General features: G+C 40.1%; 1 protein-coding gene across 1 annotated transcript in view; it reads right to left on the reverse strand.

The window, feature by feature from the left end:
* LOC128735519 (uncharacterized) overlaps window positions 1–18,298 on the reverse strand; it is a 126,562-nt gene that overhangs the window by 46,658 nt on the left and 61,606 nt on the right. The window contains exons 5-6 of the mRNA XM_053830001.1: window positions 5,525–5,627; window positions 5,173–5,392 (exon numbers count right to left, since the gene is read on the reverse strand). Coding sequence (XP_053685976.1) covers window positions 5,173–5,392; window positions 5,525–5,627 — 323 coding nt within the window. The remainder of the gene's footprint in view (window positions 1–5,172; window positions 5,393–5,524; window positions 5,628–18,298) is intronic.

The raw sequence follows: 18,298 nt of genomic DNA on the forward strand, positions 1-18,298 counted from the left end.
AGACAGTTAGTTTAATTACAGTTTGATAAGATTTTAAAGTTAATATTTGTTTATAAAAGGTGTTAAAAAAATCTATGCTATTCTTATTTTCATTTGGTAAAAAAAATTGTCTTTGACTACAAAATAGATTCACTAAGCTATACGGCTAACTTGAACTTTCATACCAATTTGCATAAAGAAATTTGATGCTTATACACTCACTCTGTTAAAAGATAGAAACTTTTTTGTCCTCTGCTAGGTTGGCTTGTCGTGAAGTTACGTTTTCTTCTTGAACGTATGTCGAGTTGATAACAGCGCAGGAATCTTTGAAGGAGGTTCGAATGTTTCACCAAATAAATATAAAGTTGTATCCAGCTAGAACTCGTCCAGGGGCTGGAATTGCTGCGTTGCTGTCGTGGTAATTTCTCCATCACTTGTTTGTTTCTCTCATCATGCCTTTCGTCCTCCGTTAGGTTAGTCCGATCGTGGAGTAACATTTTCCTTTGCCAATTCCTTGATAATGTCATCAAGTAGCTCACCTAGTTCTGCGTATACAGCTTCTTCTTCTGGTTCCATGTCGTTTATCGTACGTATTTTTTTTTTCTTTTTCTTTTCACTGTTTACCTCTTCCATGGGCGAGGTAGTTGCCCTTCTTCATTTTACACTTAAAGTCACTTTTTTGTTCATGCTATTGTCAATTTTAACTTGTGGCATTAGCAGGTGTTTACTTCACTTGGTCCGTTTGGTTCACTTGGCATTGTTTTTATTATATATTTTTCTTCTTATTGACGCTTCTTGGAATCGCGTGTATGGCTCACTGCACGTTGTTGTGCCACTGCCAATAGTGCTTATGATGTCTTGTAAAAGCCACTAACTAGTCTCTTTTCATGGTGGTATTATTTTGAATACCCTCCGACGCACATAAGAAGAACTCCATATAAAGTAGCGTTCAAAATTGCCGAATGTAAAATTTCACTTTTTAGCACATGCTTAAACGCGGTTTTGTAGTAAATTGTTTTTTTTTGCGAATTCTTCAAACTCTGTACTGCACGGTATCGTGCCACTGTCAATAGGTCGCCATATGATATATGTTGGCTCCATATACCTGATTTATCCGTTTGCACCTTACGCTCTTTTGGTGGCGTTACACCATATGTAAAAGATTTACAGTCGTTCGGACAACTTAGCAGGCTGGCTGGTAGAACAGAGGAGTGGATTTCTTTTCTGGTGTCTGGGGTGTCTGCGTACAGATCCCAGATCAAAATCGAAGTGTCCAGTCTAGTCGATTCTATATTTCTGCTCGATTCATTGGTAGTAACTAGCCCTTTTATACAGGATTTTCCCTTAGCTAGCACAATCGGTCAAACATCAATACTTAATACTATTGCTTCCAAAATATTCAATGTTTATCAACATTGGCAGCTATTGTACTGAATCGTACTTTGTTTTAGTTTTGACCGCGCCTCGCCTGTGTGATGCCAGCGGCGCGTGCCGGTTCGGAGCTGGAGCAAATGCGCACCAGCAGCGATGAGTCACATCGTCATCGCCGCGAGTGGCGTCGTTCACTCCGCATCATAAACGCACATGCAGCATAACGCTGCTACATGCGTCACACAGCAGCGGACGTAAACCACTCGTAAATAAATAGCGGTTTAATGTGTACTGTTTGTAGCACACGGAGAGTGCGTATAGCACACGGTAACCTTCTATCTCTTCAGCAAAGATAGAAAAATCCTATATCCCATAAATAAAAAATGGTTAAAATCGATTTTTCTATTTTAGCTGGTTTTGTAGTTGTTGTATGACTTTTTTCTGTTTTAAAAAGTTGTACAAATAGTAAAAATACACAACATTGCTGAATTTAGTATACCTCTATCCTTGCTCGTTTAGGAATTATAGAACTTTTACTATAAAAATATCCTAATTTTGACTCCGAATTACTCGCAAGAAGGCATCGTTTTATTCAAAAACTCTCCCCAGAGAATCGGAATAGTTTTAAGCAGGCTGAAAAGTTTTATAAATCATGTTTAAAGGCACAAAAGTTAAACAAAATTTATAGGCTGACAAAATCGGAATAAAAAGCTGATAGAATCAGGGGTAGACAAAATCGGAGCATTACTGTATTCCAAGCAATGAGTGCGGTGAAGACACTGACACTATTCAATCTAAAATAGCACTTCTATGAGCGATTGCGTACTTAATCTGCATTAAAAATCTCTTCTTCTTTTTTAAACGCCAAAGATTTTTTCATGGCATATCACCGAAATTCCAAAATAAGAAAATTTAAAAAACCTCTCCGCAAGTTTTTTGTTCGAAATTTGACGGCAGTACAATATTATGAAACATTTTGGTTATTATAGGTGAATTCAAAGGTAACAAAAAATTAACTTGAATGAATTTTTCAACGCATAATAGAGAGAAATTAAAGAAAAGCTTTCGAGGCCAACTAGCGGAAAACAAAAAATAAGCTACATTTTTTCTTTCCGCAGAGCGCAGTCATAATTTTCTTTCTCTTTAGTTGCTCGTAATGCGGTAAAACGAAAAGAAAATTATTGGAAGAGAAAGAGATTCTAAGAATTTATTTTCTCAAAGAGATTTTTGAGAAATTTTTTCAAAGCACCGGAATTCGGCTGCAGGTGAATAAAATTGTCGCCTGAGGCCATGGGTAGTAAAAAGTGTGCTGGTATGTGATTGGATGAAAAATGAAAATGGTTAATCTTTACTCATCAATTTCAATCAATTCTGACTCTTAGCAATTGAAGAATGGTTACAATCACCACATAAGAATATCGCTAAATATTTTTACGATCCAATGACATATTGACAATGAAATTCCAGTGATAAAAAATTATTGGTGTTTAAAAACCTACGTTACAGTTTCGTTTTCGCAATTACAATGTGCTACTCAGTATAGCAAACAAAGGCATAGTCCTGCGACAAAAAATTATAGTACAATAAAAAAGTTCGTCTCATCAAAAACTCCGTTTGTAATCATTTGTCGAACACGGGCAAACAAAGAAATCACAAGAGCGATTAAAATGGACGGAAACAACAATGAAGCGGGTACACACAATTCGAATCTGATGTGATTGTCCAAAGGAGAAAATTAACATTGACAACAATTTGTTGCCGTGATTGTTTTACATTTGCAATATTTACGTTGATACGAGTTGATATTTAAATTTTTATGTTCATAACAATGCTCAGAGTCATAAATTTGAACATTCATTCATTTGGGGGATATTGCCAACGTTACTTGAGAGGAACAGTTTGGCAAGAGACACATCATATGGTTTACGACATGTTCGTAAACGAATGCAATTTATAGTAGTTCCTTGCAAGCTTTACCTGCATAAGCCCCAAAAGTCCTAAACCGGCATATGACGATAATTCCATGCATGACCGCTTATTTAGACTGTGACTACTGCCTTCGAACAGAGTTTGTAGGCATCATCTCGGTGGCACCAAATGGAGGTGGTGACAGTTTTGTAGACAATTTGCATAGCAAATAGCGCAAATTGTAAATTTGGACTGCCAGCAGTATCGAGCGCAGCACAATGCAGATGTAAAACAATAACGATGCACATTCACATAAAGCGGGGGCAATATAAAACTAGCGCTTTGTCGTAACTCCATCTCATTCGTAGCATTTCGGTTTTTTCTGTTTTTTTTTTCTACATAATTTCTTAATGAAAATTTTTAAAGTTTACTTTTGTTAGTGTCCGACAGTTACATGTTACGTGTCAGCTAAAACGAGTCTGTCTCATGTTTCTTGTTGGGAGTCAGTAAGTTTAGGGACTTTTAGTGTCTTAATTGAGCGATATATGTAACAAAGTTATACGTCCATGTACTTTCGCCATTCTTGCCGCGTCCGGTTGGCTGCTGCTGCTGGTGTGAGCTGACAATGAGTTTTTCCGTTCCGTTTTTTTATTGTTCCCGTGGTGCAAAAGTATTTCGGTGCACACAACACAGAAACAAAAGCGCAGGATGGGCTAATCCTGCAGATATGGATAGGATGCAACCACTATACACTGCTGCTGCTGTTGAAACTAGAACACTTCCGAAAAATTACTTTCGAGCGTTCCTGAGTTGTCATCGCCGTTGTACTGTTTCGCTGCTGAGCAGCTAGGTCAGCGAAACGACACGGGGACGAATGGCGGAAAATGACACCAACAGCGAAAGGCATTGTTGCGTACATTTCCGGCTCGATTGTTTGCTCATTTCGTTTCTATGTCGCCGAGTAACACTTGCAACGGACTAAGGAAGGTATTTTATAATAGCTTAAACAGCTTGTTTTTCTTTGAACTGATGAAAAACTGAGGAAGATCTCCTAGTTTAGATAATAATCTTATAATCTATGCACTTCAATGTTGATGGAATGTTGAATATGATGTAATTAAGCCCTCAGATTGGGTCAAATAGAATTTACTTTAGGAACAAGCCAATATTATATGGTGTTAAATATTATATTATATTTTAAAATAATAAAGTTCTGCTTCTACTCATAGAATACAATAACCTGCGGATTGAAAAATATCATCAAATTTAATTCATTGTCTGTCCGACGACACATACAGTAAACAGTAATTTCGAAGATCCATCCTTTCAAAAATACGTGCTTCTCCGCGTACAGGTGAGGTCACCTACGGGTTTACATCACCGCACCCGCCACCCGTTTGGACGGAAACTTTCTCGGATATGTCACAGTCACGTACCGGCACAGATATAATGCATCGCTTTCATAGTCCCGACCACGGTTCAAGATGAGAAATGCCACGGAAACCGAACATTTTTTTTCACTTCCAGTGCTATCAGTCATCCTTTTTTTCTCGTTGAGCTGCAGCAAGGTGTACCTATGTCAATGCTACCAGCGCCAGCGATGGCATGGAGAATCCGGAAAATGAACCCATATGTTTTGCCACTTTCGCTACGGAAAGAACTTTTTCATAAAAGCCGTAAAGCTATGCCTGAGGCTGCCAGAGCGATAAGAAAAGTTCAAGTCGCAGTAAACATTCCCCAGCGTCCGTGGTATCCGGGCAGATTTAGAGTTTTACTCATTTATAAACTATGCCAATTTCCGGCAACTTTGTGATGCTGGCACTGGATCAGTTTTACATACGTGGAACGTATCCCTTCCTTAGTATAAATACTTATTTTCCTATTCCTTATTTTCCTAATACCAGTATTACTTACCATTAACATGCAGATAGTAGATTATCACTTTGGGCGGATGCGTCGATATCTGGCACTCGTAGACGCCCTCGTCGCTTTTGCTGGCGGCAGCAATTTTCAGCCGCCAGTTGTTCGGGTACTGGAACTCGATCGTGTACCGCGAGTCACCGGAGTAGGTCTGCTTCCCTACCGTTAGCAGCTGCAGGTCCGTTTCGCCGTGTTTCCGCCGGACCCAGGACACCTGCCAGAAGAAGAGAATATTGAAAAAACCTTTATTTCGTATATCGTATTTCGTATATCATTAGTGGAACATGTGTGAAAATATGTGAATTTTAGTCAATTTAATTTTGTCCCAAGACCAAGACAAACTTACCGTTTTGTCCTGTAGCAAGCTTATCCTACAACTTAGAAATAAATCATCACCATTCTGAACGGTGATGTTGGTTACGTTGTCCGTTTCAAAGTGCGGTCCGTACCTGTAAGTAAGAGAAAAATTATTTAAATTATTTATTTATTATTTAGATTTAATTCTAATTCATGAAACAATGTAATAACAAAACAACAAAACAAAACATTTTATTATTTTAACCTTCTAACAGGTAACAGCGTAAAAATAATTGGATTAATCTAATAATTTTTCCCATATATATTCAGTCAAGAGAAACTTAATGTGTGACTTTCACGCAAAATTAGTTATTTGTACAAATGACAGATAACAAACAGTCAACAAATAGTGTTTCGTTTGTCATAATTATTGAAAATTAACAAAAAATCACAAAATAATTTCCGACGCAATTTGCCATGCCAATAGAACGACTTTTCTTTAAAAGCAAACCAGTGATCAAGCCATTTTCTCTCATTTTTGTAAACATTGTGGCGTTGCTCCATGCCCCATCAAAAGCCAGGTCTGGCCGAATAAGCCGAAAGAACTTCCCAGCTAAATGACTTAATCTTTACCATGCCACGAAATCACTTTGTGCTGCATTTTTTGTTTGTTGGTCATTTTTCAGCCAAAGCTCGATTTAAATTAATCATTTGTTGTTTAATTAGTACTAACGGTTTGACCAGGCTTAAGTAACTCGTATTAGATCAAACCCTTCTGATCCTACCAATCACAAAGCATGGTCTTTCATCCTTGATGGTCTTTGATGCTTAGGATGCCTAAAATAAATCCAATTTATGACTTTTCAATTTTAGAGAAATGACTTTCCTATATATGGGACGTTTGTAGAACTAGTTAATATCTACAGTTTTGCTGAATAAAGTTTTGCTGTATCTCTTGTAGTTACGGTACTACAATGCTAGTACCTCATTAGTAACTAGGTGAACGTTCATTTAGTTACTAATGAGGTACTGGAAATGTAGCACAGTAACTACAAAAAATACAGCAAAACTATATTCATCAAAATTGTAGTAGTAGTAGTAGTAGGGGAAAGCCACCATCATTTCAAGAACTTGCCAATGAATGTAGGTAGAATTAAAGTAGATCCAAATTTGATTATCAAATGAATTTCACACTAATGCTGTTATAGAAGGGCCAAAAGGCATTGGGCGGACGGACAAGCAGAGGCACTTGTGTGCATTCCGGGTAAAAAGAGTCGCCTTTCAGCATTAGGATCCTTTCATGTAATAATCAATTTCGCTGTACCAACTTTAACCCACGTGATGATTTGTTTGTTTTGAATTGAGAAGTGCCACATTTGCTTCAGACCTTCAGGATTCAGACTGGCAATCCTCTCCATCATCCAGACTTCCACGTTTATGATATCAATATAATAATACTATTAATAATATGATATTAAGATGAAATTCGGTATATATGAACAAAAATTAATAATATGATATTAAGATGAAATTCGGTATATATGAACAAAAATAGAACAATCTCACCAGCAGTCCTTCGTATGGAATAGAGTAGCATCCTTTGAGGTTCTATAAATGCTTCTAATAGTTAATTTAATTTTTTCATTCTGGTATCCATGTGCAGTATTAAAACTCGTTTTGGCCAAGGTTTTTACTATATAGCAGGAGATGCTTCATAAGCTAAAATGAAAAAAAAAAAAAAATAATTAAAATAACTTATATTAGGCTTACCTATTAGCAAGGCCGTGTGGCTCCGCCGTCTGTCCAAAACCGCGGTTTTGAGATCAGGCAGCCGGAAACCACCCAGTATCGCACCTCCTAGCTTGGCTAGTCAATAGAGCATTACCAGGTATGGCCACGTGGAGGCGCTAGGTAGGACCTTGGGATGGGTAGATCTATATTGGGCGCTCCTCATTTGCCTTCCCCATTTCATACCCAAACCTTATTCATCAAAATTGTAAATAATAACTAGTTCTACAAATGTTCTATGGATTACTTTGTCGAGTTTTGCTCAGCTGAGATGGTACTGTCAAGTGAATAAAAATTGAGTCAAAATAATCGGACAATCCCTGCCTTCAAACAGTGAGGATTACTGAAAGCTAAGCTAAGGAAGCTTTCGATATTGCCGTGGTGCGCTGTAAATTGAATGGCAGTTTCGCAACGAACTGGTGAATATGATATTAAGTCATCAGTATACATTAGCTTGAATCTAACTCCAAGCTGTGAAGCGATATCGTTGATAAACAGCACAAACAGGAGAGGTCCCATGTTTCTGCCTTGAGGCACACCCGACCAGTAAGTAAACCGGGAAGAGAAACAGGAGTCAAGCTGTACACGCAGAACCCTGGCGCATAAATAGAAATTGAGCCATTCCGTAAAATTCCGAGAAGCGCCAAGTCGCGAAGTATCCGGTAGTATTATTTTATGCTCAATACAAATGAAAGCTGCTTTAAGATCAGTATAGAATACGTCAATTTGCGCTTTTTGTTCCATGTGAAAAGTACAGGTAATCGTAAAATCGACCAGGCACAATGCACGATAAAATTCAGTGCGCAAATGCTGCAAAACTTCGGAAACTGCTGAATATTTATTATGTATTCTTTCGAATATTTCATTATGGTCGTTATAAATCAAATCGATCAGGATGATCTACCAGTTAAACGTTTTCTTTTCTGCTCACGGCTATACCTATATTTTCAAGTTGCTTCATCAAGATCTGGATGAATTAGCTTTTTAGCAAGCTTTACGCTTTATAGATTAGTCGAACAGAGCGAAAGCTTTATTAAATAATGGTGGTATCTGTCAAGCAGCGAAAAGCATAATTAGTTTTATTGCTGCTTGCTGCTGTTTTATTCTGCGTGATTGAGATTATAACTTGATTCTTAAAAACCTTCTGAAGTGTAGGTCGATTTGATCAGAAAGCTCTTTTATAGCGGTCATCAGAAGGTTCTTGAGTAGCTCATAGCTTTATTGGCGGTTTTATGAAATTGGTCATGAAAACCACTATAGAACCGTAATTAAACTTAGAATTGTTTCTTGGGGATGACCGTTACAGAAAACCTCTTTTGGCAAATTCTAGTGCTGTTTTCGAGAGGAATGCTCCACGGCGGATAAAATATTCACCTTGCAACAAATACTCGATAAAAACCAGCAAAGCCTCCCGGGTTTTATTACACTGTTATGATGGCATTTAAGACCAAAATTGGTCATGAAAACCGCCATAAGAGTACAATGAAACTTACATTGTTGCTTGGGCTAGGTAGGGTACGGAGGGTATTTTCAGCCCATTAATCGGTAGCCCAAACAATATTCAGGAATTACATTGAAACTATATTTATTCGAGACAAGATTTTTATACTAGTTGATAGAATATTATTTACTGAATATCGGCGTGATTTAGGTCTTAATGAAACGCTTCTGAATTTGAGTTATAGTCGCGAAAAATGATGAAGTCGCTGCGGCTAAATTGAGCCCATTTTCGATAGTGGTGTCTGTGTTTTTTAAATCCGACCGGGTACTAGATACTCGGCAAAGATAGATACTTTTAGATACTTTTCAAAATCAGATCGAAAGAGAGACCGATGGATAACGTATCGGTATTGCCTAGATACCGGCTCATTGAAGATAACTCGTTTTGCAGTGACAACAGCTTGCTGCTGGCGCTAGTATATCATTGAATCGTACATATACATTAGCACCAGAAGTAAGTGATTGTCACTCAAATACTAGCTATAAGCACGATAGAAGAGTTTCAGGCGCAACTTCATCACATCTTGGTAGTGTAAATAAAGCACCATATGCTAAAATTAAAAGAAAAATGCTGCAGATTGCTAGTGAATGAAAATTAATTTATATTTTCGGAGGGGAATTTTTGTGTTCTTCCGTGATGAAAAGAAGTATAATTATTCTGTGACATCATATTCACAGCTGTTTAGTTGCTAGAGTAAGTAAACGTGATCATAATTGTGTGTTTTCCAAACCATCATCAAGAGCGGATACGTGTAAGCGATTGCTGTGGTTTTTTTCAGCCTGATTACGTGCCAGTGGAAAAACAGTGGCTTTGATGTTTAATAAATAAAATTTAGCAAATTACTTACATTTTTATAAAAATAGTTATAACACATTAAAGCTTATGAGTGCTACATTCGTTTCAGTATTGTTACATAGCGGCAAAGTTTTTATTTGGGAAAGCGCAGCAAAAAAAGGTAATGCATGCCAAATTTAGTAGCGTGCTGGAAATACCCTCCCGTACCCTACTACATTCAGTTTTCGAAAATTAGCCTTCTGTATTCAATAGACTTCGATACTTCGGTACTCGGTAAATTCCGGGAATTTAACTTACCGTCGCATTTTTTGTTTATAATTTTCAATGCTGCGTACGATTCAGTTAAACGAAACAAACTGTGGCGGATTATGCTTAAATATGATTTTCCAACAAAACTGATTAGGCTGATACCGGCTATCCTTGATGGTTCAAAGTCAAGCGTCCGAGTAACGGGTCGGATTTGTTTGTAACGCTGGTGTTTTGAAGCAAGGTGACAGACTTTTGACGTAGCAGTTCATCATTGTATTGGAAGGTGTTATTCGATAGGCCAGATTGCAGAAAAGCGGTACCATCATCATGGCATCTTACATGCTGCTAGAGTTTGCGGATGTAATCGATATCATTGATGTTAAGCGTAGAGCTATGTAAGAGGAGTACACGCTTTTTAAGGAGAAAGCTGCGTGGAGAGGGCTTATCATAAATTCTGCCAAAACGAAGTATATAGTGGCTGGTAGAAAGCGTGGCAGCCTTTCGGATGTTGGAACTGTGGTGATGATGGATGGAGATAGTTTTGATGTGAGCGAGAATTTTATCCATCTTGAGAGGTTAGTGACATGTGACAACGATGTGAGCCGTGAGCGGCCTTCCACGGTCTTCCAAGGATTAACTAGCCAGCTGGGGTGCCGTAGACTGTAACTCCTTCCGAAACTCATGCTCTATAAGATGATAATTCTCCCAGTAGTAGTCTAAGGCCATGAAGAGAGGTCAGAGGGCTGGTTCGTTAGTAATATTGCCGGGTGAGCGACCAGCAAAAACAATATTCTGTTGAAAACCCGGCAAAGACTGATGATTTCATGGCATACCCGTAACCGTTGAATGTGCGTTGACGACAACGGTGGGTGGGAGGGGCGATTGGCAGACGAAGACCTGCAAATGTGGAGACGGATCCTGAATTTGGTACTTTTTCAATAAGTGAATTGGCGCCAAAAAAGTACACAGTAAAGTAAATTGCCTAGGCACGGACAACCATTTCATACACCAAGCGTGCGGCAACTATACTCTGCTACAAAAAAAAAGAAGAAAAAAATCATACGGTATGTACGTTGCCCCGTCTGTTTGACGGTTGACAGGAGCGTTGCACGGCTATCATGTCAACTTTGCGAATGCATCTCTAGATTCTACCAATCAAATTTTTGCAATTCGTGGCTCTCCAGTTATTTTTGTACACCAAGGAACTCAAAATCCCGAAGAAATCTTCGATTGGGCGCACTGAGACAGATTTTTCGGATCGTGGTTTTTGGGTCAAAATGGGATCGTATGGGTATTCAGGAACGATTGTATTTTTTTGGCGTAATGCGATGATGCTCTATCCGGCCAAAACACGTATTGTCCATCTGCATGATATTTTTGTAAAAAACGGGATCAAAATTTTCTTCAAACATTCGTCTGGTTCATCTTAATTGATAGCCAAACCAGAGGGCTTGTTGTTGAAGAAACGAGAAAGAGAACGATGTCCTTCTACTTCCATAATTTTGACTGGTCTTCCACTACCTTGCTTGCAAATAGTTGTTAGGCATCTTAGGATATGGTAAACAGTCGAAGCTGCAACATATTTGCTTTTTAAATGTTGTGCCGTATACTTTTTGCCGAGATTTCTGTTGCAGTTCGTAGAAGTGTACAACGCGCTCCCGAAATGCTTCTTGTTTCGACGCCATTTTTAGCAAAACTGGGCGAGCAGAAACAAAACAAAAAATATTAACAAAAAGAGCTAACACATACATACTCTCATTTCTCTCTGAGCTCGTTAGTTGTTGAGCATAAGGGTCACGAAAATATTCCAAAATTTTAGTTGCCACCCGTTAAAGTATGCACCGGATGCTACGTGCTACTGTAAATTTCAGTCGTTCAGCGATTTTATTGGCATTTCATAATGGATTCAGGTGATTTTGCAAAACTTTTATCTACACGGAGATGTTTAATAATCGCTGATTGAATTCCATCGCTTATACCCATTTTGGCGTTCACTATTGGCAAAATTCTTTGGAACGCCTGTTTAGAACACAATTTAGAATGGCCTTCTAGCAAATTTATAGGGAACTGTGACAACGATCTGAAGAAGCTGACTACACGTTGTGTAACGGACCCTGTAGTTCACTTTTCGTTAATATTCGCGTTTAAATTGCACATGAGGCATACACTTAACAGCGTAATTGTGAATCTTCCACTGTTAATAGCACCAAATTAACTCCTCATGACTGTAATCACCAAGAAAACTTGTACGTTAAACCTCATCCTGGCCAAAAGCTCGCCAAAGTTCAGCACCCAGCACCCAAGAATAGAATCGTAAGCTCAAAGTGCAGCGCAGTCCATTCGGACCGATGTTGTTCCCGTAGGGGACTCTGTAATTGCATCCTTTGTGTAATTATTTAAGATAAACCTTCGGTTGTTCTAACAATGGCCCGCTGTTTGCCGGTGAAGAAACAAAACCGGAGCGAGAGGTCAGTAGACCCTCTTTGCTTGCTTCCCGCAAACACTGCATCGGAAGCCCTGCAAGGGGTTGCGATAGAAAGGAACGGCCATTTCGTATTTTTATCAAGAGTCGTAAAATAAACTTTATGCTTATTTTCCAGCTGAGAAACCGCATGCTCACGTTGGCAGCAGCCCGAATGCAGTTGCATGGGCACGGCCAGCGCAAGTGTGGGTTTGGTCCAACACATTAGGCAAGACAGTGCAGTGGTGGCACACACGGGGGAAACCGGGAGCGGACGGTAGGCGGTAGGGTAACGTGCCGTGAAAAAGGCGGTAATTGGATACCTCCTTTGGTGGCGCGCACAATTCGTCCGTGGTCCGAGAGTTATTATAATGAAATTTTAATGCTACGCCAAAGGCTTTCCCGGGCACATCATACATAGGTAGGTAGGTACCTACACACAACTTTTTGCAGCGTGGAAGCATAGCGCCCGCAGACGGGTTCATGTAATACTGATGAGACGGGTTTGGTGGCACGATAAAAACAAGGGATGTTTGTTTTACGATCTGCATATTGAGTCTGGAGTGTATAATAAATATTGTGATATAGAAACGCAGATGTTTGATTTTTTTTAATCAAACTACCAAATTGATGGATCCGCCATTAGTAGACATATTTTAGAATGATTTTTCGAGCAGTGCAATTGAAATTGACCCGGCTTGAAAAGGCCATAAAGCTAGGATTTACCGTTGTTTACTGTACCACAATTCTATAGTTATATGAATGCGCGTTCTATGAAATATATGTGTATTTATTTTTATGCCATACGATTGCACGAATGATGAAGTGTGTTTTTGCGCCAGTCGACCGTCTAAACTAAAATGGGTTAATAAAACCGTGGTTTCCGGTTGTACGATGACGATTCGGCTATGCCTTTGGGGAAATATGGTGCATTTGTGCATCGGTCCGTGCTGCCGTAGTGCTTGTAGTGCACACAGTGTTGGTACGGTTTTTCACCACAGGGCATTCGGAGAGCCGAAAATAAAAATTGCTTCTGGAAATTTGAATCATTATAATGGATGGTGACATTGTCGCCGTGAATTACGGTTTGAACGTTTCCCACTCTGCAAATGGTTTTCAACTTTGGACTTAGATATATCAGAGGTTTTCTCGGTTTCGCCCGAGGCGAATAGGATTACCGGAGATGAAATTTTTCACCATTCAATGCAAAATGTACTCCACGCGTAGGTCCAAACAGTTCACGATGAGTTATCTCAACTCGATTTCAGTTTCAATGGTAAATTTCTCTCGGGAAAGTCGTCCTACCGATGCTCGCATGCTGAAGCGACGGTTGCCAGACCATTCGTTCATGAATTATTATCGCTTTAGTAAATTTGTAGCCATTGTCAACGCTGCTCTTCAATCCACCGCAGAGCGACCGACCGTCGTTGAGAACGAATTTGTGCACACATTATTGCAGGACATGTTTGAGTATTCGGCTAGAGGGGAGGCCAGAGTGTATGGCACGGTAAGCGAATGGTGCTGCGGTGAAATCTAACAGATTGACGTCGGATGCTAAACCGTGGTGCGAACAGGTCTGGGAGCAATATTTTCCCGTCGTCCTCGTCGTCGGTATGACGATTGATGAATGTTTATTTTATTCTATTCGGTCCGTTGGCGTCATCTTTTCCTCGGGCTGTGCTCCTGTCGGCGTTTAATATGAAATGTTGAATTGCTCAAGGTTAGGCCACAATTAGCCATTACGGAAGTAGTATAAAATTTATCCAGCAAGAGAGATTAATTTGCTTAGATTCTGAATCTGTTAGGTTAACCGTCCATGACGGCTCGATAGCTAGAGTTTAAGAAATTTTATTTATCACGTTTGTCAGCTAACCGTGAAGCAGAACTAATTTCGTAGATTATTTTAATAGAATTAAATACATTCCAACAGAGGACTGCGTCTTACGGGAACGATGCGAGAATCGTGAAAAGTGGCTATGTTTTGAACACTAACAACTCAGTGATTTCCTAATCGATTATGTTCTACGCGCCAACTCGAATAACGAAAACTATTGATTTTTAAATGCATAGTACTGCAATATTACTGAATGACAATGAGGTGTTTTACTTCCACAGACATCAGTTTGACTATTGCCAGTGTAGCTGCAGACAAACGTGCCCTTTAGAAGATTTAGATGCAATTTTCTTCGGAGTCATTTTGTTGTGAATTTTTAATTTCCTAAGCACAGATGGTACATTTGTTCACGATCTGTTATCGACTGATTCGTTATCACCACTGATATTCTATTTTTATTGTGAAGCTGGTCATGTTGGTCAATGGCAAGCAGGAGGCACACGCATCTATTCTACATACCGAGATCAGACCGGGATCCGATCAGAAATTTCGCTTCGATCAGAATGCAACGTATGCTTTAACATACGTCGATCGGGATGTTTCTGATCGAAACGGGCCCGGTCGGAATGTAGAATAAGGGCGACAGTTTCCTAAGAAAGTGCTAGAGATTGTCTCCACTCCTTCAGCCGCCTGAATTTCTGTTGGCAAATCTTCGATGAAACTTTGCTGTTATGAGCGCTCCAGGACAGCCAATGGGCTTCTTGGAGTACGTCGACTTCTAAAGCCATAGGAACTGTTCTTCATTCGAAAGAATTATTCTGGCTGTACCTGCCCTGAAATCAGACTAGCGTCAAAACAGACGCTGTTGCTGATCTGCTAAAGGAAGGTTTACAATGTGAAGGACCGTTCAAGGTTCACCAAGAAGGATGTAGACTTGTTCCGCTATGAACTTCATCGAGATGGATAATAATATTACGGGACTTCGCACTGAGCACGGGGACCTGACACTTGACCACAAAGTATTTCTCTGAGGACGTCGGCATAAAACACTATTGGGCATCATTTATCAAACTCGTTTATCATTTTAAAGGTCACTTTACTCTGTGAGAAACTCGGCTCCGGTTGTAGCTCTAGGATCTTTGGAAATGTAGTTATTTCTAACTCTAAGAGCACCAACGTCGCTCCGCTGTCGGCCGACCGGATGCTAGGACCCTAGGACGCAACATTTCTGTGAACATGAAGTTTTTTGTACCCTCTGTCACAATCGAGTTCTTCCTGCCGTCGTACATCAGTTGTCCCGACCTTGTTCGTGGCTGTGTGGAACCTTGGCAAGTGTGTGATTATCTCAGTATTGCTGATATCCAAGTGTTCTCTCACTCTTTGATCTCTCCATCAATCCGTACCTGCTTGACGTAACATACTGCTCTAGACAACAGTTCATAGTTCTCTCCCGTAACTGAGACTATGCCTGGATGCAATAACTTCGCAATTATGGTAGCCCCCTGACATTCCCACCGCATTCGAGTCATTGCTGCTAGCTAACAATATCCGTTTCATAACTCCCAATCAGGTAAAGCCTTCTTCATTTAGAATTGGAACCAATTTTTGCTCATATTGTGGCGCTCTTGGTGGACGGATTTGGAAGTTCTTGGCGCCCACGTGTCGGAAAATTTGTTAGCTTTACCTATGTATTTTTGACATTCCGCCTAACGACTGTATTTTATTGTAAACAAACAACATGGAAGCCGAAAGAAGGAAAAAATAGTGCACAGTTATTTGGAAAATCCATTGTAGTCTGCAACTAGGCTAGCTAAACAGCTGAAATTGTCCAGAAATACCATATGGCGCGTTATCAAACGGTATAAGGAAACATTGACGACGATTCGGAAGCCTCAAGCAAATCATCGGAGTGAACTTGTCAACCGGAAACTGCGTGGTTAGATTTTGAATACCATCAAGAGGAATTCCAATCTGTCGGACCGTAATTTGGTCAGAAAACTCGGAGCTGCCCATAGTACCGTGAGGAGAATTCGACTCCGGGAAGGAATCAAGTCGTATCGAGCTAGCAAACAGCCAAACCGAACCATAAAACTGAATAGTGTGGCCACAATCCGTGTTCGAAAGCGGCGGTCGCCTTCTGATGGACAAATTTGCAAACCAAAATTTATGATTAGGCATGGCATTTGCAGATCTGGCAGAAAAACGAAAGTGTTCGTTACAAATAAGACAATGACGTCGGAAATGTACCAAAAGGAGTGTCTCCAAAAACGAATTTTGCCCTTCATTCGATCCCACCACCATCCCGTGTTGTTTTGGCCAGGTTTGGCAAGCTGTCATTCCAGCAAAGTCGTTCAAGAATGGTATGCAGAGAAAGGGGTCCAGTTTGTTCCCAATTGCCCCCAGTTCCGCCCTATTGAGAAATACTGGGCAACCATGAAGCGGAGACTCAAGGCAAAGGGAAAAGTTGTCAAAGAGATCAAACAGATGAAGACCTGGTGGAATAAAATGGCCAAAACGATGGACGAAAAAAGTGTGCGCCGCCTAATGAGCCACGTTACAGGAAAAGTTCAAGAATTCCTTCGAAACCGGACGAATAATTTTGTCCGTATTTTTTCTTAAAAGTGTGAAGAAAATGCTACATTTGTGTGGGAAAAGATGTTGAATTCAATAATAAATAACTGAAATGCACGCCATTGTTTTTGTTCCAATACTATCTGAAGCAAGTTTTAAGTGCGATAACTCCGATTATGCAGGTCCCGTTTGCAGCTCTATGCAGAATTCCTCTAATCCTTTGCGAATTTAATATAAGAATGTGCGTGCACCTTAAACCAAAATCGGCTGCTGTTACAAAATCGATACTAGATTTGATCACAAGGACGCACAGTCGCACTCGTCAGAACGTGGAAAAACACAGAAATAAAGTGGAAGAGCACAAGTATGTGGAGTTGGTGCAGCTGCATCGTTCTCAGTGAACAGGAAAGTGCTACCAGGAAATCAACGTATCCCACTGAAATGCATGAGGAAATGATTAGCAGGATTCTGATGGACACTTATGAGTTGAACGAAAGGTGAAAGAAGTCTATCGATGAACACTTTAATTGCGTTTAGACAGAGAACTGCGGCGGCAAGAAAAATAATTTCGACGGTGCGATAAACATGTCAGGAGACCATCAAACAGGTAACGAAATGAATACAGAGCTACCACGCACAATTATTTCATTGATTTCATTATTTTAAAGCTGCGTATCGTACCATCGACCGTAAAGAGCTATGGAAAATCATGGCCGATCATGGAGTGATCCGGCGAGTGCATAGTAAGATAAGACGGGCGATCTTTGGCAAAAGTACCTTTTGCCGATGAACATCACATCATTGTGGGGTGGGGATTTCACCCCACCGCAATGACATCGGTAACGTGCAATGTTTTTGCCGAAAAGATTACTTCTAAAAGTGATCGAGTGTATTGCTTCGGAGGGTGCGAGAGAATCCTGCACATTCGTTACCCTGGGATCGGCTCTGCTGACGCCACTGCCAGAATATCGCTCACAAATATCTGTGCTTCGATTGTCGTAAGCAGCTATCAAGTATTTGTGATATCAAGCGTAAGTGTGCGGAGCTGATGGAACGAATGGATACAATCAGTAAGCTTGTAGTGAAACATGAAGCTGCCTTTGCTGATTTCGGTAATAGCATCGGCCCTAATATTGATAGACTGCTCCCGCGCTTGATAGCAGCTATTAACGAGAACAAAATATCAGCTCAGAACTGTTCCACGTGACTGCTACGTTTTCGTTTTATGTGCTACATCATGTAGCCTACATGTGTACCACTGAGGTACCACCAGCTAGAAATTCTACAAGTACACCGAGCTCGCAAGGTCATCCTGCCAAAGCAAATGAAAATACTGATGCACGTACTGTTGCTACCTCAGTCGAAGAAGGACTGCTGAGATCTGGAAAACGCCGTAATCCGATCGCTACACGAAATACCAGCTCTGCTCGCGCGGCTGATGTATCCCCTATTATTGTTTCCCCAATTCGAAATTGCCCTCTATCTTCTGCTACACCTCACAAGTCCAGTACAATTGAAAAACTTTAAAACGAAACAAGCTTAATCTTCTGATGCGACTAGAACGGATATCCGCAGCCAAATTAACCATGCGAAAATTTTTTGTCCAACATTCATCTTTCAATGA

Source organism: Sabethes cyaneus, chromosome 2 (assembly GCF_943734655.1).
Source record: "Sabethes cyaneus chromosome 2, idSabCyanKW18_F2, whole genome shotgun sequence".
In the NCBI taxonomy this organism is placed as follows: Eukaryota; Metazoa; Arthropoda; class Insecta; order Diptera; family Culicidae; genus Sabethes; species Sabethes cyaneus.